General features: G+C 34.6%; 1 protein-coding gene across 2 annotated transcripts in view; it reads right to left on the bottom strand.

The window, feature by feature from the left end:
- tbxas1 (thromboxane A synthase 1 (platelet)) overlaps window positions 1–13,983 on the bottom strand; it is a 306,119-nt gene that overhangs the window by 196,974 nt on the left and 95,162 nt on the right. For both annotated transcript variants that reach the window (XM_039760829.1, XM_039760828.1), the window contains exon 3: window positions 6,699–6,792. In XM_039760829.1, the coding sequence (XP_039616763.1) occupies window positions 6,699–6,792 (94 nt within the window). The remainder of the gene's footprint in view (window positions 1–6,698; window positions 6,793–13,983) is intronic.

Genomic DNA, 13,983 nt, shown 5'->3' with positions numbered 1-13,983 from the left:
TTCATTTTTCCCTATTGACATCAAAGCATCAGCAAAGTTCGCAAACATTTTTGTGATTTCAGTGAATTTATGGTAAAGCAAACTCTGCAGGGTCTGCTCATCACTATTTATCAAAAGATGGGAAAGGTGGTAAACATATTTATGAATCTGCCCAACATCCCACCAGATTCTAAACTTGCTGAAGGCATTATTTAGAAATGTATAAAAGAGCTCAAATTAATATTAACAGATATACCATACCAGATGTTTTTAATGCATGTAGTGAAGTTTAAAATATGCTTGTACAGTATGTGCTTCAAAGATTATTGATCTCTGTTATGACTGCATCAAGATATTAAATAAAATAGTTTGCAAACTATTCATGAAACAGATTGCAATATAGTTATTACCACCATACTGTCTCAAACATAAAATGGAAAAGCCTAAAACAAAAGTAGTTTGTATTCAAGACAGCTGTAATGAATTGACCTGTAAGACTGCTGCAGTTGTACACAAATGAGACATCTTCTTCAAATGAAACATATGAATAAACTTATCAAAGTTAACCAAATCTTAAAGAAGAAATATATCACTTTAAAGAGCCCAGCAGGCAAAGGATTAAAAAAATTAATAAAAACCTGAACAGTAAAATTAACCAGGCAAAGAGGAATTCCAAACTGCATGGCAAGAATGTTGAAATTAACCAATTAGGCCCTGGGAAGAAATTGTTTTAGAAACGGAATTTCATACCAAAGGAATGTTACTTGTCCATTCATCCATCCATTATCCAACCCACTAGATCCTAACTACAGGGTCACGAAGGGGTCTGCTGGAGCCAATCCCAGCCAACAAAGGGTGCAAGGCAGGAAACAAACCCCAGGCAGGGCACCAGCCCACCACAGGGCGAATGTTACTCATTCTTTGCCAAATCTGAAGTGTAAGCAAGTCCTCCTGAAGTGTACTAGATGCGAGCACTCTGTTTTTAATATTGATATCAAACAACCAGAAAAAACAAACAGTCATTTCCCATGTTGAGAAATTTAGTATAAACTATGTCAATCCTCAACATGAATAATACAAAAGCTCTAGGGAATTGTTTAAAATAATGTTGATCAAAACATACAAAGGGAGTAATAAAAATAAAGGACTTAAGTTAGCAAAGCAAAGCAAAGAAAAACTAACACTTGTTATTCTACTAGGTTTGCTATTACAGGATAATGTTGCGTGTTTGGTTGTTGGTCTCCTCATTTTTCCATCTTGTCATTCTTCTTCTCTTACTCTGCCTCTTACCTCTGTTTAAATCGATTCTGGACTCTCCTCTAACCACCAGTTATTCTGGCCCTAGACTCTTCTACTGACACAAGACTCAAATATGACCTCGCAATGATACCTTTTTAACATTCCACCCTGGAGTCATTTCTGGGCCAAGTCACTCTACCTCTATGGGTAGAGGACTAAGAAACTAAAGCTCTAACAACAGTAGAAGATCCAAGAAGCCTTTGAAGTGTTAAGTCTTCAACGTAATTTCCTATAATGGCCAGAAAGTTTAATTGTGTTTAAAATCCAGACCTGGATAGGTCCTCAGCTACAGCGGTAACAACATCTAACACTGCAAAAATAATCACACAGTTTTTAATTGATCATAACTTATCAGGCCCATTGATATTTCTAAATCCATACTTAAGAGCATATTCCTTCTTCTCACTAGCACATCATTGTTACTCAAGAACTGATTATTTCTTTATATATAACAATTTCTTGTCCACGATCAAATCTTGCAAATAGAACACACTTGTTATCTCCGACCATGCCCCTCTGATCATGGAGCTCACATCACTATGCCCCACATACTCATCTCACTGCTGGCGTTTTAACCCCCTGTTATTAGCTGATGTGAACTGTACAGAATTTATATCCAAGCAAATTGATTTTTTTTAGAGAAAATGCATCCTCAGAGGTTTTTGCAGGAATACTCTGTGAAACTCTGAAGGCATTTTTAAGACGACAGACTATCTCGTATCACTCCAACAAAAGTAAATCTGAAAACAAGAAAGCCTTAGAGTTAATCAGTGAAATAACCAGAATAGATCAAGAACACGCCAGGTCTCCAAATGAGGCACACTTTAGGAAAAGACAGGCTTCAGGCAATCAGAACTCAACCTTTTGACAAAAAAAACAAAAAAAAAAAAACAGAACAACTCATTTTTAAATTGCGATATCATTATTATGAACATGGATAGAAGGCTAATAAGATCTTAGCTCAACAAATCCACAAGCAGGAAGTTCACAATGCAATATCAGTAATCACCAACACAGATGGAATAGAATAATTGGCAATTAAAATATAATACACACATTTAGAGACTATTATTAGTCCTTATATTCTATTCAGTTTAAAGAATACACAACACAATCTAATGTGTTTTTTTATACATTACAGAAACCACAGCTAAGTATTCTCAGTGGCTTTAAGTTTGTTTAACAATGAAGAGATACAAATCTTGTAAAATTCCTGAGTTGGCAATGTCTCCACTGAACAACAAGTAGGTAGGTGAAAAGAGTCTGCCAACTGGTGATAAACTAAACCTACCAATGTGTTTTGTATTTTTTCTGTATTTATTAATGTTAAATAATGTTTCGTCTGTGTAATGCCAGAAAAAGTGCATGCAGACATGTCCGTGCCAAATAAATAACATTCGACATTTTGAAGAAATCATTTTATGACACGATATACCTGTGTGTAATGCCACGAAAAGTGCCTGCTGACACTTTAGTATGCAAGCAACGGGATGTGCATTCTTGCTCCGATGTAGAAGGGAGCTGAGTTTACCTCTGTTACAGCGCGTCTATGTGAAAACAGCAGTATCAGATGCGAGGGTGGGGTGTATTTGGGCTCATGAAAGCGGCCGAGATAATAAAACTGACTAAAAAAAAAACAAAGCTAACCTTTACAAGTATCATAAATTACACTGGCTGTGTTACAGACTGAAATCAAATGTATGTTTTTATTCTAAAATAATAAGACTAAGAGCAGTTTACTTTTCAAAATGGAGAGGTGCAGGATCAAACTCGCGACCTTTTGATTCCCAGTCGGCAGCTGAGTCTATTGCGCCACGGAGGAAGTCATAATAAACAGTTGTCAAAGTCGCATGTTAAGGCGGCTTTTTCTTTCTGCGGTTATATTTTTGAATAAAAGCACAATTGTTGTGTTAGATTTGTACTTTCTGTGAAAATATTTCTTTTGATATTTGGACTTCAGGCTTCATACATTATATAGTTTATGCCTACATTTTGTCATCTACTACTAGAATGTAAAAAACGTTTCTGTTTTAACAATGTGTTTACACAGATTACTGTAAAAACGGAACAGACATGAAATGCGTGTGTTCCAAACAACGATCTATTATTTCCACTCTAAAACTCCACTTCACTCCCAGAAAATCAAACAAGGCATGATCTGGGAGAAGTTTGTGCACATTCGGTCGGTGGGGGGATGGAATAGCCAGCTGCTTAGCAGCCTGATTTTTATAAGCACATTTAGATGACAAAATACGCTGGTGGAGAGCTGTGAACAATTTTAAGAAGCGATTTAAGGTGGGACAGATTTACGAGTTTTTTTCGTAGGCTCTGGTAATTCTAGTGTTAAAAACAAAACAGCATGATATTTCAACATCAGCCATATCATATATATATAGTATTGTTGCAATCGGCTGGCACCCTGTCCAGGGATTTTTCCTGCCTTACATCCAAAACTGCTGGGATTAGCTCCAGGTTTCCTGAGATCCTGCTCTGGATAAGCAGGTTTAGAAAATGTATATATTTCTCCTAATCTCAGATGCTGTTTCTCAATTTGTGTCTGTACAAACTTCTATGACTTACTGTTCTTATGCATGTGTTAGTCAAGTCTCACTACCCCTAACCTTGACAATACATGCTTGTTTTTCTTTGTTTCCCTCAATACAGCTAGCTGGGTTCTGCACATTCATTCAAGCCTAAGAGCCCTGTCCTTCCTAAGCCCCCATGATTTTCATGATCACACCTGTCAGAACCTAGTAGAATCTATTTTTTGATTTTTGATATTTTTTTCAGGACTGCAGGTGGCAAAATTCCGCCTATAAATTGGAACCAGAGATCAATATAGCTGGTAGAAAATAACAAAGCCCAGTATGGGAGATTTGTGAATACAGCACTGAAGGCATTAATTGCAAGCACATTGTCTTGGAGAAGGATATGTTGTTTGCTGTAGACATTTAAGTAAAACACCCTCAAATCTTAAAATTCACCTATATTTCATCACAAATTGTCCCATTCTGGGCAAGAAATGGAAAAGATGAAATGTGCCAAAAGTAAGTGCACATTTCTACAGCACAAATGACATAGAAAATAAAATGATAAAATTGTATAATATTGTTTATATTCGGCACCTGGCTTTGTTATTATAGACAAAAACAAAACGAGATAGTAAACCATGTAGTATAGTAAGCATACACTCAAATTAAATTCATATCCAAACCCATTAAGTGTACAGTTCTGTATGATTATGCAACAAAACTAAACTCCATAGTAAGTCTTTAACCATACCACAATTACTAAAACTAAAACTGAAACTAATATAAATAAAAATAAAACAGAAATGTATTTCTGAAATAAAACCTAAATAAAAACTAAAAATACATAATGAAGGAAGATTAAAACTTAAGTGAATTTCTAAGTAAGATCAGAAATAATATAGAAATAAAAACTAATATAAAAAGCCAAAACTATAATAACCTTGTAGGAGTAGCATAAGCAGTATAACTTGCTCTTCATTTTCTATAAAAACTTTCTATTAATTTTCCCAGAATACAAAAGCCTTTTGTCCACTGTTATGCCCTTGAGTTTATTTTTATGCTCCGGCAATTCTGTCACTGTTTACTGTCCTCTAGAGGTCTTTGACTGCCAATATATGTCCCTCTCCTCTGAAGATGTCAATGTTTTATTACATATGCTAACGTTTCTCTGTAAGAACACATTAAAAGATAAACTACAGTAGATAGACAGTTACTGTATGCTCTATATGTTGAAGGGATATTACTCCTTGATTCTGCAATTTTCTGTCACAGGATAATGTCAGATTGAGTCTTCCTCCATCACAAAAAAAAGAGTGGTACATTTTCTGCTCTCACTCATGATTTTCTATAATAATGACATGACAACCCATTTGACAAACTAAACACCAAATTATGGATGGATGGATGGATGGATAGATAGATGTCCCCAGGGGGGAACTTGGCTTTTTACAGATGTTATTCAAATAAATAAAATACATAAATATGGTAGGTAAGTTAACAAGTAAATAAATATACACAGTTATTTTAGCCTGAACACAAAAAGGAATGACTATAAAGGAAGAAAATTAAAAAGGAAAGTTCTGACTTGGCTGTTACAGTGAGGCATTATACAGACATATTTCTGTTGGTATAAAGGAACCCCAGTAGCATTTCTTGACACACTTCTGCTGAATAATTTGTTGGCTGAAAGTACTCAGTGTTAGTGTCTCAGAGAGAAGATGTGCAGCATGGTTCGCTACTACCTGCAGGGGGTCCGGAGTGTGTTCTTTAACTGAGCTTGCATTTTTAATTAGCTTGCTGATTTGGTGGGCCTCTTCTGAAGTGATGTTACCATTCAAGCACGCCACAGCATAGAGAATCACAATGTTACAATTTATTAAATTCCTCTCGGATAATGGTAATTATGACAACATCCACAGAGAGGAAACTCATTATTCTCAGATACACAAAGAACCAAAGAAACATTTATTTGCTTTAGAAGGAAAAACAAACACAGATTATCATGAAAATAAATAAAATAACATCTGTGAAATTTTAATAAAGACATAAAGTATAACTTTACCTCATCACTGATAATAGTTCATCCTTAAATTGCAATAATGACATGCTTTATAAAAAGCTGCTGCAATCTTTGTAATGCTTCACATTTAAAGAGTAGTAACAGGCATTGTCCTTTTTCTTTACAGAAAAGCAATTTATTTAAATAATATGTCTACACAGCAGAAAGCTTGCACGTAACACTGCACACCCACAGGTTTTCCATTCCCAGGGTGAAATCCTTACAGACTAAAGGAATGATTGAGTTTCCTTGTGAAATGCACCAATCACAAACTAATTGGCACATAAAAAATACATAAAGACAAAAATCCTCAAGCTCTGCTGCACTACCCAACTGCTCAGGGCATTGTTAATTTTATTGGACACAAAGGTGCTCCAAGAAAAAAACTCTCCATACTAGTCAGTGATGAGTGTAAGGAAACACCTTAACTTTAAACATTTTGATAAACAAGCTTGCTCATCAATTATCACATCCATGGTCCAAGTAGATGCAATATGGTTCAATACAAATTCCCAAACATTTTTCTTTTACTTAGGACTAGCCTTTTCACAGCCTGTAAAAAGTCAGGACTTGAGTACAACTCACAATAAGTCTGATCTCAGTGAAGGAAAGTAAGTTTTGTAAACAGAAATTGCATAAAAAACAAAAGCATTGCATATGCAGCTAAAAAGAAGAATTCTTTACATTGACAAAATCTTCATAAGTTGCTAAAGCATGTAAAACAAAGCTAAAACATTAAATATCTGATGTGTTAGCAGCATTTAAATGTGGAATTTGGTATCCTTTAAATAAGCAAAAAACATACATAACAGAAATTCTTGTTCTCTCACCTTTTGAAAGATGAAAATATTACCAAAAAAAGGCCATGGTTTTGGATGTTTAACACCAATCCTTTCAAGCTGAGTATAAGGAAAAACTGAATACCTAAAGAAAGTCAGAAAAGTCATTGTTAATAAAAAAAAAAAAGAGAATAAAAAGGTTTTGAATGAATAAGCACTTACAGTTATCTGACTTAAGGACCACAATAAAAATCAGAATACTTTTAAATTAACCTTGAGCAGAGATTATTTTCCACTGAAATTAACATCCATCCATTATCCAACCCATTATATCCTGACTAAAGGGTCACGGGGGTCTGCTGGAGCTAAACCCAAACCCAGCCAACACAGGGTGCAAGTCAGGAAACAAACCCCGTGCAGGGTGCCAGCCCACCGTAGGGCACACACACACACACACCAGGCACATACCAGGGACAATTTAGAATTGCCAATGCACCTAATCTGCATGTGTTTGGATTGTGGGAGGAAACCGGAGCACCCGGAGGAAACCCACGCAGACATGGGGAGAACATGCAAACTCCACGCAGGGAGAACCCGGGAAGCGAACCCAGGTCTTCTAACTGTGAGGCAGCAGCGCTACCCACTGCGGCACCTGAAATTAACATGCCTTTAACTTACTAAAAATTTGTTACTATAAAAAATATTTTGAATACTGTACAATTATACTCCAAATAAATATATTCATATTAATAATAAATTGGGTTAATCCATCCTTTACACTTTACAGAGACATAAAAATTGTTACAAATTGAAAATTGTGCTGTCAAAAGCAAAGAAAACCTCTACTGTGGGCTTAATGGTTTAGAATCCAGTCCTAGAAATGTTTATTCGTACATCATTTGTATTGCTTAATCAGCAGACCATTATTAAGATTTAAAGTCTATCATACCACACAAATGTAATTTGCTGTATTTATTATTTCCCTGTTAAAATGTTAGCTATGTAGTCAAACACAAATTTACATGAAAGTTAAAATGTAGGCATGCTTGGATAGCTGGATAGATGAAAAGGTTATTAGTAAAGAAGAGCAAAATACATTTGCATTAATAATATACAAAACTAATATGAAAACAGTGAATATCTCTAGATTATTTTCTAGAAAAATGCCTTGTTTGCTAAACAATCAACATCACAAAATAAGACTATTATGGTGTAAAAAAAAGCAATTTTATTTTGAGAAATTTCACTTTTTGCTTCTTTCAAATATACAGAGACAAAACAACAATAAAACCACCTAATTTTAATAAGTGCAACAATGTTAAGGTCAGTTTTTCCTCAACTGACACACTTTGAGCACAAAACTCTTACCATAGAACTCTTATAATATGGCAAAGAAAGAAACTGACTAAGTACTGTGGTAAATGTTAGTTGATTTGTTTTCCCCACAATTCTTGGGACGGGGTGCCTGTTCTTATTCCATGTATGTGTGAAATTCTGCCTGAAGGCTCTGTTTAATTTTTTTCACACTCTAAAGTAATATTGTTAAAGTAATTCCCTTTAAAATATCCCAACTTCAGTGCAGCTGTGACTCTGTTTGAGTATTAGTTGGATGGACATGCCATCTTGGCCTTGTTTCTGCCTCATGTGTATTGCTGATAAGAAAGCCACAACTCTACAACACCCAAAAATGGATGATAATACCAGAAAATGGGTAGATGAATGGATGTTTTATTTAAAATATTACTTCCTATGGTTTTTACAATATGATGATTTAAAAATCTAGTTTAAACTATAAATAAACAAATATAGAGCAAGAAGATTTGATCAAAATGAAAACTACATATTTTTATTTACTGTAATATTTAGGTTCTCCCACAGAGAGTTACAACATGCTACAACCGGTTACATGTTACAACTGGTTTCTCTTTATAGTCTTTATTAGTCCTAGCCAATCCACTAGATAATCATCACATATACTTAATTACTCACACTTAATTATTTTATTTTTTAATGAAATTGGTTTAAAATACAAATACAAAAAAAATAAAAATGACCACCACACTGATTCAGTGTACAGTAGTTATTGTCTTTACGGAGTTTGCATTTTCCCACTATTTCTTCATAGGTTTTCTTCTTACATTGCCAAAAATGTTTTGGTTAGAATGACTGGTAATCCCAAGATCAGTTGATGTTAGTGTGGGTGTTTGCATAAGTGTGCTCATGAAATGGACTGGCGTTATGTCAATGCTGTTTCCTGCTTTGCTCCTATTGCTGCTGGGCTCTGATAGTCTATGACCTTAAAAAGTCGTCTGATAGTTTTATGTGATGTTTAAAAACATATTCATTAGTCAACGATTGGTCAATTTCAAAATATAAAATTCGAAAAGTTTTGCAAAAAGTTGCAAATATAATCAATATGTCATACTTTATTCATTTTATCAGGTTGGGGATGGGGAACCTGATCCGGGATAAATGGTTGACTACACTTTTTGGCGGACATCTCCTCTTCATTTGGAGACCCTTTTGGGGTAAGTGGAGGAGACCTCAGTTTTAGTAGGAAGCACTATGGTTTGTGATTCTTTTACTGGACGAAACCTGCCAGTGGATGTAAACCTCATTTTTATGGAATTGTTTATTTATTGATGACTTTTCAACTTCATCTTATCACCTGATTTTTTATGGATTATTTATTGACTGTTATTGAAACACTGCACTTTTGCACTTTGGGGTTTTGAACCCCTGCTTATTGGAAAATAAAAGCACTTCAGCACTTTGCACTACTCTTGCCTGTTACGTGTCCTCACTGCATGGCCCATCCCTGTTATAACTATGGAAGGTACTGGTTTCAAAAGGGTTATGGCAGTTGCAGCCAACCTGGACCATCACAATTAGTATCACCTTCTTTCAAAAGCTATGCCTCCAGGACATACACATAGATGTGTTATTTGCTATATTGACATTTAGGCTCAGCTTGTATTTACTTGTACTTATTAGAAAATAATTGTACTTAATGCAGAAACTATATACAGTAAAAATAATTTAACTCATTAGGCAAGGTTCTTTTTAAATGCAAACACCCAGAGACAGAATATAAAGCAAGACAGCAGCTAAAAAATCTTGTGTCTGACAGTTTATCATAATGGTTTATCGTGCGAGTTGTGTCCTTGTTGCCAGTCATCCAGTCTTAAGACATTAACTGTGAACCAAGTCATTAGGATACCAAGGAGGAGCTGAAATCACAGCCACAGTTAAGAAACTAACCAATGTTCCTGTTGACATTATGTACTGCTTTACTATGAATAAAGAGCTACTGTTATCAAAGTTCAGCAATAAAAGGTCAGTCTACTGTAAGTGGTAGTTTTCTCTAATGTTGAAGCAGGAGGATTCTGCAGAAGGATTAGGGAACCTGAAAAGGCATATTTTTATATGCATTCTATATATACAGTACACTGTATACAGTATATTGTCATGTGCATGCACATAGGGGACGGCTTATGACTGGCACTGTGTCCTAATGCCTTTTCTCTTCCTACCTCTGCAGACCAGAAGACTAATAGCTACAATGCCACTGATGTCACTTATGGTGTCCATCCACCTGGACCCACCTCTTCCTCCAAGAAGGACTTAAGACCGAAAGACCCTCCATGTTGAGGCAGTTCAATTAGAAACTCATGTCTGGAAAGATGTTTCCGCAATTATTGCATTTGTTTTTTTGTGATTGTTTCACTTCAATTATATGGGGTTACCAGGGTGGAACCTCCCTATGACAAAAGAGCCTGGCTTCAGCAACTCCCCATAGCAGTAACCAAGGACTCCAACAGGGATGGCCACCAAAACTACAACTTCCATGCAATTGTGTGGGTGTCCGAATGAGATGCATACCAGAGGGATGTTGCCACCCAGTGTACTTGAGAATCACATGGCCCTCAGAAGTAGTATCTCCTGTCTATTCATGATAACGGCAGATGACTGACTAGAAAAGGTACCATTAACAAACTCGGTTGGAATGCCCATCCACCCACAGGCCAGGCTGCCAGCTTCCATTCCAGGTAAAGAACCAGACCTCCAGGCCAGGATGCCAGCCAACCCATGTTGACTGTTACTGTATATATTATATATATTGTGTGCATGTATACTGTACAGCTTTACCTTTACAATCCTCTGGAACTGTAAACATTTCACAGCCGTCAAGAAAATGTTTCTTTATTATCACAAGCTGGCAGTGCAATTATTATGCATTACGATAACCAACTTGTATAAAGAGAATTGAATAAGAAATATGCATTTTAATACCATGCCGGCAAACAAAAACACAAGCCACTAAGTTTTCTAAAAATATCATTAGAAGCAGGAAGTATTACAACCATACAGTTGCAGTTTGGCATAAGATATTTACTAAAAAGGTTAGGGAATGCAGTTGGAGTGCCAGGTCACTGGCCTTTACACGTTCCAAATCATGATTAAACAGCACTTCCTCATTCCTGTCTGCACACAGATATGATGCTCTATAGTGTTCAGTGCTGGGATCATCACTATTTTCTCTTTATGTATTATAATAAAAAATATATAATTTGGAAACATAATATTAACTTTAATTTTATATTCAAGATCTTATACTGTATATTTACAAATAAAACTAAATGACACATCTTCAATTATAGCCTTAATTAGCTGCTTTAGTGAGGGGAAGCAGTGGATGAGTGAAAATTATTTGCTCTTATACAGTATTCATACAAAACAGAAGTACTTTCAGTGGCTGGTAATTATGCAAAAAACAAGCCAATACTAACTACTATATAAATGGTTTTAATTTTAATTTGGTTGAATCTGCATTTAGGTGTTATCTTTAATATTGATATAAATTTTAGGTGTCACATTTCCACACTTAACATCTGGCTCAGAGAAGATCAGAAATACTGAAAAATAAAAATGATTCAGAGCGTAAAACTAATTCAATAGTATTAAACAGAATGGACTACTGTAGACAAATGCAGTGCATTTTTGTCTGGCTCTTTACATTTTTTGATTGTTTCTTTACCTATAATAAAACTGGGAGTGTGCTCCCCTTGACTTTGTCATATACTGAGATTGAGGAAATGGTCATCAGAACCACTTCCAGTTGTGTAATATTTCTCAAATATCATATCTTTTTGTTTCTCATCATAACTTATTCATAATATCGATACACAATCATTTATCTCTATTTATAATCAAACTTTATAATATATTGATATTTTCGCACTTCGGGAGTCTGAAAACAGTGGTGGAATCCTTTCATGATTACATATGCATTGCCTAGATTACATGCAAAGTAAAAATAGTTATAGTCACCTAAAAACATACAAAAAGTGTTAGTATTATATAATATTTGTAGCAATAAATTGCTATGGGTAAAACTGCATTTAGCTACATTTAATTATGATAATGATGGCATAAATAAAAAAAAAAATCATAAAATTAAATGTATTACAAGGAACACGATGGGGATATAACAGCTTATTGTTCCCATTACATCTTTATATTTACATGGCATGGTCAATGTTTACACGTTATTGTTAAACTGATGATGTATAAATGAAAATAAAATTAATAATAGCTATTGAAAGAATATGCATTATATTGAATACAGCTTTTAATATCATGTACACATTTATATTTAAATAATACAAAAAATTTGGATGGTCGTTTAAATAAAATACTACTTCTGGTTGAGTAATTTTTCTCAAATTTCATATCTGTTTGCGTTTTATCATTGTAAATATATTATACAAAATTTGAATCATCTATCTGTAATCATAACCATAGTTTACTTCAAAATTTGCAAAAGTATTTAGTTGAAGTACCACTTCCAGTTGCGCGATTTTTGTCAAATTTCACATTTACTTATTTTTTGTCATTTCTAATATCCACACTAAATTTGAATCATATATCTTTATTTATAGCCATAGTTTACTTGAAAAAATATGAAATGTGTTCCGGTCACTAGAAGTGGCCCAAAAGTTGATAGGATTTCTTATTTTTGATATGAGTACAAAATCTCATTTATCTGGGTCAAAGCATTTTCAAGTTATTGTGTTAACCCACAGACAGACGCATATAATTTCAAAAATGGTAATTTTGGTCTCAGGAACGTCTAAAAAGAGGTTGAATTGTTTCATGATTCCTATACTATGTCTATACTATGTACTGTATATAAGAAAATAAAAACCAACACGAGGAAATTATAACTAGAACTAAGGAAAAAGGGCACATAACTCAAATTTGAAAGTCATTATTTTAGCGTTCGGTTAAGTTGAGAGCTTACTTATTTTTTTCTATTTTTGGCCTTAATGAATTTATGAATATCTACGCTCTATATCACAAATGGTGATCATAAGGTGTGTGTCTTCCTAAACATTTTCTGGACAAATAAAAACACCACAGAATCACTTATCAAAAGGGCTCAAACCCTGGAATAATCTACCTGACAATTTTTGAGTAGCTCTTTTAGTCTCAAGCTAAAAATGAATGCTTAAGACTGTATTTCAACATAGCATACTTTTGATATGTTGGTGGACATGTCTATAGTGTTTATTTTGTGTCTGCTTGTTGCTTGGTTTTGCATACTTTGTGTTTGACTCTTGCTGTGTTTTTCAAATTCTCTCGATCCACAGTGATTTCAATTTTTTTTCCCTGCAAGGGTTTTAAGGGAGTTTTTTCTTGTCTTCTTAAGCTGTGGGGTTGTGGTTTAAAAAAAATATTGACAATTCATTCCTTGAATGATTTTGGGCTATGTAAGAACTAAACTGTTGTTGTCTTTGTAAAAGCTCAGTGTTGGGGCTAAGTGATCAGCTGACAAATGAGAGATAAATCCTGAGAAGATCATATTTTGTTATGTCTATTTTATGATCTAGTTACTAGTATTTAGGTGATTTAAGAATATAAAGGAGTATTTATGTTTACTTACTTCATGGCGTTTTCTGTTATGTATACTTTGTTTCATGAATATGTTTTTCTTTTAATGGAAGTGTAGTATATAAAAATAAGCAGAAGTGAGTTACAGGAAAATAACAATGCCAGCTGAGTGGAATTTGGGTTACTGTTAGGCCCATGGGGCTACAGTTACACTCTTAAGGTTAGACTCAAACAATGAACACATCAGTAGAAACAAACGACAGCAGAATGCAAGTAATAATCATGGCTAAAGCTCACAAACACTTTAGCAAAACACAAAGGTCAAGATTTTACATTCATGCACCTTACAGCTAGTGGATATGTACTATAAGGAATTATAGCAATGTTAGTTTTGATGGACAAAGGCCATTTACCAGACAGGATCAATAATGAATAGAGGAAG

Source organism: Polypterus senegalus, chromosome 8 (genome assembly GCF_016835505.1).
Source record: "Polypterus senegalus isolate Bchr_013 chromosome 8, ASM1683550v1, whole genome shotgun sequence".
Lineage (NCBI taxonomy): Eukaryota > Metazoa > Chordata > Cladistia > Polypteriformes > Polypteridae > Polypterus > Polypterus senegalus.
The sequence above is the reverse complement of the archived record's forward strand: the minus strand, read 5'-3'. Positions and strand labels throughout refer to the sequence as shown.